The 11,604-nt window shown below is 36.9% G+C and overlaps 1 protein-coding gene across 1 annotated transcript in view; it reads left to right on the top strand.

The window, feature by feature from the left end:
• Window positions 1-3,028: 3,028 nt before the first annotated feature.
• Window positions 3,029-11,604, top strand: part of Ak6 (adenylate kinase isoenzyme 6) — a 53,769-nt gene continuing 45,193 nt past the window's right edge. The window contains exon 1 of the mRNA XM_067147540.1: window positions 3,029-3,095. Within this exon, the coding sequence (XP_067003641.1) occupies window positions 3,059-3,095 (37 nt within the window). The 5' untranslated portion in view covers window positions 3,029-3,058. The remainder of the gene's footprint in view (window positions 3,096-11,604) is intronic.

Here is an 11,604-nt window from a genome sequence, read left to right as displayed (position 1 = left end):
TCATGAAGTTCTAAGCCATCGACTATCGTCAGCAGCGCCGAAATGCAGAGACTTTCAACTTAGAATGGCTGATTGAGAACCCGTACTTCCAGATGTGAAGACATCTAAATAAGTTAAGTCGACTACGTCTGATTTATATCTGTTCTATGTAGCTCTTTATTTCTACTCTTCATCTTTCTTTAGATTCGTTCTATAATATCTGGTTGATTTATTTTCACGACATTTCACTGGTATTTCTTAGATGTGAGATAATTTGCATACTTGCTTGATTCATGACCACGTTTTGACGAGCTTGACGATGGTGGTTCAATTGAAGTTATCCATGTGTTATCGAAACCATCCTTTGTTATTGTACGAATTTCATTACGATAGTGTACTGATCTGTGTCTGACGAATTTATTGAGGTGATATTTTTCTAATATTTTTAATATTTTCATGGAAATAGGACTTTTACTTGTACCTTACATTTACGATAGCGTGTCATCAGGAAAATTCCGAATCGTGTGTATGAATTTATTTAGAGTACATGCTTGATGGTATGTGATTATTAATGGATTAGTTAATCGTCGAGACAAATTTAAGGAGGATATTACGTATTTTTGGGACGGTGATAGGTCCTTATAATTTTCATGACTACACATGAGTGATAATGGGTTACGATGAGTTAGGATCGTCGTGATGTTGTACTGTACGTGTAATTTTTGAGGAATTTGTACGTACGATATGAGTCTTCGCGAAACTGAGTTTTTCACATGCTAATGTTGTAATATTGTTATACATGATGTTGATCATGATTTAATGGAAATATGGAATCTTCGAGATTTTATGAGGTGTAGTTAAGATGATAATGTCTTCTGATGATAAGGATAAGTCCATATTAAACGATGTACTCCATAATTCGAGATAATATCCTAATAGTGTTCGTGAAAGTCAATAATTCCAAGTATATGGTACGTGTAAATTTACTGTAAGACCTTAGGTCTTTAGAACAGATCCTCAATTAAATATTCTAATGATATTCAGTTCGAAACCCGGCATGCTCACTTTTCAATATTTCGTACTCCCGAGGAGACTCTATCTTTTGAACATACTGGAATGTGTTAATAGGAGAGTGGCGAGATCGATTGACACCCGATGATGATGTGTAAATATTGTAGATATTTTCTTCTTTGATATTTTCAGTAGCTACTTGTAGGTGTAGAGATTTTCTAGTTGTAAGACAATTATTTCCTATGCATTTGTGGTGTGCTGATGTGTGACACTTTGATAGTGTTAATTGATTGTGGACGGGATTTCCACGTTTAGGATATACTTTTCTCCATTTATTAATTTTCGTAAGGTCATAATGCTATTTTTGTTCAGTTAATGACCAAGTGATTATAAGTTATTATTAGTTCTCACGAGAAGATAAGTAGGAAGACGTGAACAGATATACTCGACGGCTCGAATTAACTTGTAGAAAATAAAGGCAAATTCAAATTTTCATTTTTAATGTTAACAAAATTTTTGATAAACAGAATTTCACTCTTATTTTGTCAAGGTAGTAAAATTAATTAATTAATCTTGGATATTTCTTTATTCTACTTTATTAAAATTAATGCATTTTTCCAGATTGTTCGAGGAATGATACGCCAGACCTCATTCCTCTTTAATATTTAATTCGACTTTAAATTGCCAAAATGAATACTTTAAAACGAAGAAAAGTTATGTTATGTTCAAAGACTCTGTTAGAATGATAGGGAAAATAAGTTACGTGTTTGTATTTTTTTTGTTACATCAAGAGCCCCAGTAATTAACGTAAAGTAGCGATTATTTTCATTATCATAGATGTCAGGATGGCTAATATTTTATTTTCATTGAATAAATGTGTAATATGTTTTTTGCATTTAGAACATTCTTATTTTCTGAACCTTACGTCAATCCTGCCACTTTCATATTTTTTCTGTGTCTGCGGCCGTCGAACTGAGCACCCCTGGGGTGTCTCTTGTTCTCTGGCAGACCTAGTCCATTCTGCTTCCTCCAACTTTCACTTCTTCTTTCTCCCCTGCCATCTTCCTATAACTGCCGTGTATTGTTCCACACAAATCATCCTCCTTAAACTTTTCGCTTGTTTCTTGCACTCCCCCTCCCAGTACTTCCCTTCTCTCACTACCGGGATCCTCTACTCAACACGCCCGCTTTCGTCGCTCGCTCAGGCTATACTGCTATCTTTTCACTTCTTGAAGCACACAATGTTAAATGGACAATCTCCATGTCACCTCATCATATGTCCTCCTCCGTACCGTATTGGTTAGTGTTGTTAGCTGCCGTCCTCGGGGGCCCGGGTCCGATTTCCGACACTGCAAGAAATTTAAGAATGCCAGGAGTGCTGGTATGTGTTTCAAATGGTACCTGCAGCTCACCTCCATTGGGGGTGTGTCTGTAAAGAGCTGCACCACCTCGGGATGAGAACACGAGTTTACTTACCGGTACCTCATCATATGTTATCGGCCAATTTGATGTGCTTTGACAACTCGAACTCGAAACATGGCTACCTCCGCAAGGAGCGCTGATGTCAGGCATACCGCCCCTCTACGATATTCTAGCTCATTGAACATAACATAGTATTTTCACAAAATTATAACTGTACAGCTGGTTCGATGTACCTACTTAAGTTTTTTTTGGGAATGACTTTAAATGCACCACACTATACCTAAATTGAAATGCACCATAGATCACATTACACACATCTAATACTTAATACACTCAAACCAGGGATACAGTACTATAAAAATGTTTAAACATGTACTGAACACTTATCAACAATAATATAACTCAGGAAACAACATTTTAGCCCATAATCTCTTATTTCCGTGTAGAGGATGATTGCCAAGTTTTACTTGCACTTCCAACAGCAACCACTACCATCTCCACTTTTCTATGCGATGCACAGCGACTATAGTTTGGTAATTTTTTGTTTCGTTCGATGGTAGCACTGTTAGATAGTTGAACACGTGGGTTTGTTTTGCTATCACTGCAGTGGCGATAACCTCCAAGAATTCATCCTAACTGCGGAAATATGGCTCAGCGTATTTTACCGAATATATTAATTACCGGTAGGTATTTACTTTGTCATAAACCCACAGTAATTTACTATAAGTGATTCTCTAACACTAGCATAACACGTGTGAGAAGACATGTTTAAAAATGTTAAAATGCCGTGTCCAGAAAGATAAGTATTGTTGTGGGTTTTGCAATCCAAGATAGTTATAATAATTACTTTCGTAAAAATGTATTCATGTCGTTGTATATTGTTTCTAGATCTGATTCATATATTTATACTTCACGATGTTTAAATTGAATCGTTGAGTCAGAACAAAGCTACGTATGATGCTTTCGGCGTGTTGAGTTATAAATGAGCGCGTTTAACTGAGCTCTTCCGAGTTGGATTCTGTTCACATATAGCAGCATTTTTAATCTCTGCCAGCCCGGCGATATGGAGAAAGTAAAAAATTAGTTCATGATCTTTATTAACGTACGATTTTTTTTCAAAGTTGCAACTCGGCCATCAGTTTGCATTTAGGCCGGTATGTAACTAATAAACAAAATATTGCACTTACCTGTTTTCCTTTTTGCGGGTATTCTGGTATATTTTCAAACATCCACAATTTGTACACACTAAATTGGTATCAGTATATGGGTGTCTTTGGCGGAACATAAACTTTAATCTCGTTCATTTTAGAATACACATTCGTACCGTAATGAATACCGTATATGCATTAGCATGTAAGAGATAACTGCATTGGCAACGATCGGCTTCTTTAACATAATCTAACATTACATATTAATAGCAAGAGTTTGGTTTCATGAATAGTTCTATTCCTTCTTGTTGCCCAATCATTTTGTCTTCTTGTGAGAGCTTCCAAATACAATTTTTAAGTGTATTGCAATAAATTTAGGTGGTGTAGGCTCAAGTGAAGTTGAAGATGTGACCAAACCAAACCCCATGGCACAACACCCCTGAAGGGCCATGGCCTATAAAGCGACTGCTGCTCAGACCGAAGGCCTGCAGATTACAAGACACTACAAATCCTCTCGGCTGTTGTTCTTGGCTTTCTAGACTGGTGCCGCCATCTCACCATCAGATAGCTCCTCAATTTTAAACACATAGACAGAGTTGACCTCTAATCAGCTCTCAGATCAAGGTAAAAATTCCCTGATCTGGCCGGGAACCTGCGGCCTCCCACCTTTACTCCACAGGACTGGCTAGATGAAAGTGGTGGGGAAAGTAGTAGTAGTTAATCTAGCGACTCTGAACACTTCTGGGTGAAAGGGATTGGCATTTTTTGGAGGATGTTTGTGTTACTGACTTTTAAATTTCATAACCATAAGGTCATTCTTCTTTTTTTGTCTTAGGCTAGTATTGTTCATTAAAAGTGTAAACTGAAAGTGGAGTAATGTCAGTTGAATCAAAAGGACCACTTGAAAGTTGCATTACACCTGGAAAAGAAACAACTTATTTAATTTTAATGATGGTAATTCATTAAATTTTTCCTTTTGCACGTTACCATATGTTTTTTCTTTCAGGTAGTTTATAAATTTATTTACTCTTAAGTTAGTTTCGGCAGACTGAAGAACCTAACAGTTATAAATTAACTTAGTCAAAACTGAAAAGAGATTCTTCACGCGTCTGCATAAAAGACTGCTTTTTTCGTGTATGCAGTTTGTAAGTAGCACAGGCCTTTGTGAATAAACAGAGTGCCTTCACAACCATCCGTTTGCAGCCAGCACTATGGTATATAGTTCCACTCCTCTTGCCCTGAAATGATTAAAAACGTAAAGTGTCTTCATATTCCCCCCCCCCTTCTAATGATAATACAGTGCACAAACACATTACATTATGCATTAGGCTATGTGTACAGCGGGCGAGATGGCCGTGCGGTTAGGAGTGTACAGCTGTGAGCTTGCATCTGGGAGATAGTGGATTCGAACCCCACTGTCGGCAGCCCTGAAGATTGTTTTCCGTGGTTGCTCATTTTCACACCAGGCAAATGCTGGGGCTGACCTTAATTAAGGCCACGGCTGCTTCCTTCCCATTCCTAGGCCTCTCCTATCCCATCGTTGCCATAAGACCTATCTGTGTCAGTGTGACGTAAAGCAAAATAGGCTATGTGTATTGCACATCTCTCATTCTCTGCACAATATTTTTAATTATTTAATTAATAATAACACTTTCAGTTGCTAAATTCTTGTAATTTTGTTTAAAATATAGGCCTATTCCATATATAATATTTTGAATAAACGGGCTGGACCGGGTGCTAAACTGTAATCCGTTATCGGGCATGGGTTTGGTTCAGGTCGGACCAGGCCTAAGAATTTCGTCCTTGCAGACCTCTACCTTGTAAGCCATATTGCAGATAATATGTTGAAATAGGGCTACAAATGAGATCATCTGAAAGAAATAGTTGTTGGTCTAATCGTTAGTCCCATTTTTTGATATGGAGTCAGGGATGAGGTGAGATGAATTTATATGGCCAGCCATCCGAATGCCCTTTCTGTTGCCAACCTTAGCTGAGGAGCTAATGAAGATGAAATGAATGATGGTGAATGAAATTGCATAAGGAGGTGAAAGGAATTGGCTGTGGCCTATGAATTGGAACTGTCCTGGCATTTGCCTGGAAGTAAAAACGTGAAAGCACAGAAAATCATTCTCAAGACAGCCGACGGTGGGGCTCAAACCCATGTCTCTTCTGAATACAGAGCTTGGCTCCATAGCCGTAGCACATTAACATGCACGCCCACATTGGGAAGTTATAGTCTTATTTCTTTGTAATTGTATGACTAATAAAGGTCTATAGTATTCATTGTCAGTGGCATTCAAAATGATAATGTCTAAATCAGGGCTGTTTCTACCTATGCTGTTTGTAAGTAGCACAAGCCTCTGTGAATAAACAGAGTGCCTTCACAACTATCTTTTTGCAGCTAGCACTATGGTATCTAGTTCCACTCCTCTTGCCCTGAAATTATTAAAAACTGAGTCTGACCATTGTCACCTTGGTCATCTTCTGATTCTCTTACCGACCAGGCGAGTTGGTCGTGCGGTTAGGAGCGCGCAGCTGTGAGCTCGCATCTGGGAGATAGTTGGTTCGAACCCCACTGTCTCCAGCCCTGAAAATGGTTTTCCATGGTTTCCCATCTTCACACCAGGCAAATGCTGAGGCTGTACCTTAATTAAGGCAACAGCTGCTTCCTTCTCATTCCTAGGCCTTTCCTGTCCCATTGTCGCTATAAGACCTATCTGTGTCGGTGTGACGTAAAGCAGCTAGCAAAAAAAATTTCTCTTACCCTTCTTGGCCAAGTAACCATTAGCTTGACCACCACCTGAGCTGGTTTATGTGCACAGTGTTACATGCTGTTACCTCCAGCTTTATCGATCAATCAGTCAATACAGATCTGCATTTAGGGCAGTCGCCCAGGTGGCAGATTCCCTATCTGTTGTTTTCCTAGCCTTTTCCTAAATGATTTCAAAGAAATTGGAAATTTATTGAACATCTCCCTTGGTAAGTTATTCCAATCCCTAACTCCCCTTCCTATAAATGAATATTTGCCCCAGTTTGTCCTCTTGAATTCCAACTTTATCTTCATATTGTGATCTTTCCTACTTTTATAGACGCCATTCAAACCTATTCGTCTACTAATGTCATTCCATGCCATCTCTCCGCTGACAGCTAGGAACATACCACTTAATAATTTCAGATTCCCTATGGGAATCAATATCTATATCAACATACCACTTAGTCGAGCAGCTCTCCTTCTTTCTCTCAATTCTACCCAGCCCAAACTTTGCAACATTTTTGTAATGCTACTCTTTTGTCAGAAATCACCCAGATCAAATCGAGCTGCTTTTCTTTGGATTTTTTCAAGTTCTTGAATCAGGTAATCCTGGTGAGGATCCCGTACACTGGAACCATACTCTAGTTGGGGTCTTACCAGAGACTTATATGCCCTCTCCTTTATATCCTTACTACAACCCCTAAACACCCTCATAACCATGTGCAGAGATCTGTACCCTTTATTTACAATCCCATTTATGTGATTACCCCAATGAAGATCTTTCCTTATATTAACGCCTAGATACTTACAATGATCCCCAAAAGGAACTTTCACCCCATAATGATGGCCTGTATCTTTCATGTGCGTACTCGTTGCAAAAAACTTATTGTGTTTGTTGGCGTTAAAATGTTCTTGGTATCCGGTATGGAAGCTGCGAGCTGTCTGTCCAATGTATGAAACTAAACATTGCAAACTTGTCAGTCTGTAAATTCCTGAACTTGTGTAAGGATCATTTTTAAGGTTTACAATGTTGTGATTAAAAAATCTGCTTTGATTACTGTTTTGGGTTTTGTATGGTATTTTGACATTTTGTTTTTTAAGGGGGTTCGATACTTGGTACCTGTAATGTAAAAGCCAACCAGGCTAAACAAAATATCTCAACCTCAAAATCAAAATCGGTAAATTAACAAAAGACATTAATTTTCTTAAAAATGTTTAAAAGTTAACATAATACCTAAATTCTTAAAACGAACACAAAGGAAATGTTCTACCACTAACTTAGTCAATACTGTAAACAAAGTTAATGAAATCTGGTTAAAGAATGAAATTAAACTACTATACAAAAAGAAGACACACCTAAACATTCAGCTATACAGGACACATTTATCTGTCTCACAATGTTTAGCCCCATTTGAATGGTATTCTTCCCAAATTCACGTAAACAATAAAATGACAAAAATATTAGGTAATAAAGAACATTAGAAGGAAAACTTGTACAGCTAAAAGTTTCCAATCCAAATAAAAATAGCCAGAACAAAGAAAACACAAACTATAACCCCATAACCAATAACACTTAGCTCACCATCAACATGTTGAATACACAGCTCTCTGATGATGAAATAACTACCCTCAATTTAGGACTTAAGTTCAAATGGCCTGGTTCACACAAAGAGAAGGACACCATTGCAACATAAGCTGAAATTGAATCAAACATAGCTAAACTTCCTTTGGAACAACAGAATGAGACAAGATATGAGATAAGGAAAAAAACTTCCTATTTTAGCCAAGGAAATAAAAAAATAACTCTGAGTACTCCAACCATAAACTGAGCCAAGAATTAAAAACCAAAATAGAAACTAATAATATAATAGTTACAAAAGGTGATAAAGGAGGAGCAACTGTATTGATGAACAAAATCAATTACATTTAAAAAACAGAAGAATTCTTCTCAGTCACATCCTACATAATAGTCAACAAAGATCTGTTAGTTGAAACACAGCATTGTTTTACCACTTTACTGAAAAGTTCAACATTCCTACTAAAAGAACAGGAACAACAAAAACTAATTAACATGAACCCCAAAATACCCACAGCAAGAGTATTACCAAAAATTCACAAAAAATAAACCCTCCATAAGACCCATAATAAACAGTAGAAATAGCCCAATTTACAAATCCTCAAGATTTTTACATAGTTTCCTCAAAAAACATTACAAATTTTATAAAACCGACCCAATACAAAACTCAATAGATTTTTGTGATAGATTAAATAAATTCAAAATACAACCTAAAAACATAATGTGCTCTTTCGACGTAACAAACATGTACCCCAATATCCCAACAAATGAAATTGTCAAAATTATAAAAGAAAATCTTGCCAAACACAGCCATCTAAGTAATTTTGGAATTGAAGAGTTCATAAAGTTATTAAACTTCGTATTAACAAACAACTATTTTACCTTTAATGGTAAAATATACCACCAAAAAGGCCTGTCAATGAGTGACCCCATATCAGGAATTTTAGCGGACATATACATGGACTTTTTAGAATAAAATAAAATATTGACAGAAGTAAAAGGAATTAATCTTTGGCTACATTATCTAAGATGACACATCCGTAATAATAGATAATGAACTAGATAATAGTGACAAGATCTTAAAATTTCTCAATTCCTGAGAACAAAATATAAAATTTACAAAAGAAGGCGAAATTAACAATTCATTAAATTTCTTGGACATTACTACAACATGCTTAAATAACAGTTTTAATTTTCAAATATATAGAAAACCAGCAAACTCCCCAATAACAATAAAAAAAATTATTCATTACATCCGACGTCACAGAAACAAGCCGCATATTACAGTTTAATCTACAGAGCGTTTAGGATTCCCCTTACACCCAAAAACTGAAAAACCGGATTGAAATACATAAAGAATCTAGCCAAATTTAATGGATATAGCATGGAAATGATCAATAGGATCATTAATAAAGTGACAACCCTCACTCCAGACAAACCAGATAAGTCCATTTATGCTGCATTTACGTATAACAACCCCTGCATCTACCTTAAAAAACAAAATGTCAAAATAGCATACAAAACCCAAAACTGTAATCAAAGCAAATTTTTTAATCATAAAGTTGTAAACCTTAAAAATGATCCTTACACAAGTACAGGAATTTACAGACTGACATGTTCGTAATGTTTAGTTTCATACATTGGACAGGTCGCAGCTTTCATACGAGATACCAAGAACATTTTAATGCCAACAAACACAATAAGTTTTCTGCAATGAGCATGCATATGAAAGATACAGGCCATCATTATACAACAATAGACCCAAGACCTAACAATTCTCAAAAAGTTAAACAAGAAACGAATGAATGAATACAAAAATATATACACATTTTTTGGACCATTAATTTAATAAAAACCGTAAGTTAAATGACACATCAGATGACAAGAACTCCATTTTCGAAATAATACCCAAATTAAATTAAATTAAAAATGAAGGGATGCATGTTCAATAATATTTTCAAATTTTCCCCCTCTACAACTCCAATAGTTTCAAACAACACGGTTTCCTCCCAATTATCCCCTACACACACGCCCCCACCGACAAACCAAGTGCATAACACTCCACCCATCCCTCATTTCCCCACGCCCCCCCTACCAAAGACATCACACTGTTACAAAACACGAAATTCAAGCTCAGTTGTATCCAGTTGAGCCGGTATTGCAAGCAATACAAACTTGCCACGCAAGACAAGAGGAGCTAAGCAGAAAGGTCTGTAGTAAAGTTTTTAGTTGCAGCCACTATCAATTTCACTTCTAAAACAACCTTTTTAATTTTGTTACAGACGCTTAAACATCTTTACTTTCTGATCTGGAAGTAATTCTTCCTCCAACAAGTTATAATTCCGAAAGTCTCCCATTAGACTAACAACAAGAACTGTGGCAAGAATTGACACACCCAACATGTTGATAATCAACCTCATAAACACTACTCATCAAGATTAACTGAAGCTTCCTCAACAATACCGGCGCCAACATTCATAATAATAATAATAATAGAAAGGACCAAACATAACACCACAAACTGGATAAACTATTTTAATCCTTCATATTATCTACGTGTTTTACGTATAATTATGTTGTCCATCACCAAGATGTCTAATTAACATTTTGACATTTTTAACCAGATTCTTAATCCAGTGGATGATGATAAATGTAAATTATGTGGTATTTCCTTGTGTGTAAATGTGATCTTTATTCTATAAGAGACAATGACCTATAAGATATAATAGGGCCAACTTTATGAAGACATTCTAATGTGTTACAAAACAAGTGTTTCCACTGAACATTTTAACAGCTAGTATATTAAGAATTTTATATACCGTTACAAACATTCCACCAGTTAATTAAGATAGACACACTGAAATGTATTTTTAACTTATATCTTGCAAGTTTAAATAGTAAAGTACCAGGCGAGTTGGCCATGCGGTTAGGGGCGCGTGGCTGTTGGCTTGCATCCGGGAGATAGTGGGTTCAAATCCCACTGTCGGCAGCCCTGAAGATGGTTTTCCGCAGTTTCCCATTTTTACACCAGGCAAATGCTGGGGCTGTACCTCACTAAAGGCCACAGACGCTTCCTTCCAACTCCTAGGCCTTTCCTATTCCATCGTCGCCATAAGACCTATCTGTGTTAGTGCAACTAGCAAAAAAAAAATAGTAATGTAGTCTGTTAAGGAAAAAATAATCGGGATCCTGAATATTTGTGTTTTTGAGGAAGAGGTATAGGCTGATGATGCCCGCTACACAGGGCAAAACATGTCCCAATAATGATTTATAATGTATAAGTCATAAGTGTTCAAAAGAACTGTATGTATTAAATAGGTGGAACAATTTAAAATAAATTTGATTATTTTAAGATTATGATGATGATGTCCCGCTAGGGATGAAACGTATCAGTTTTAATGTAGTTTATTAATAAAGAGAGGCTGCCTGGCCGAGGCGGTAAAGGTGTGCTCGGTTCGCCCGGAAGGACGTGGGTTAGAATCCCCGTCAGAAAGTCGTAAAATTTAAGAAACAAGATTTCCACTTCCAGAGGTGCATATGGCCCTGAGGTTCACTCAGCCTACACCAAAAATGAGTACCATGTTAATTCCTGGGGGCAAAGGCGGCCGGGCATAGAGCTAACCACTCTACCCCATCACGTGCCGAGGTTAACAATGGTGGAAGCCTTTACCTTCCACTCCTCCAAGGACCTTCATGGCCTGTACGTAGGTGACTTT

This window comes from Anabrus simplex, chromosome 5, assembly GCF_040414725.1.
Source record: "Anabrus simplex isolate iqAnaSimp1 chromosome 5, ASM4041472v1, whole genome shotgun sequence".
Classification (NCBI taxonomy): Eukaryota; Metazoa; Arthropoda; class Insecta; order Orthoptera; family Tettigoniidae; genus Anabrus; species Anabrus simplex.
The sequence above is the reverse complement of the archived record's forward strand: the minus strand, read 5'-3'. Positions and strand labels throughout refer to the sequence as shown.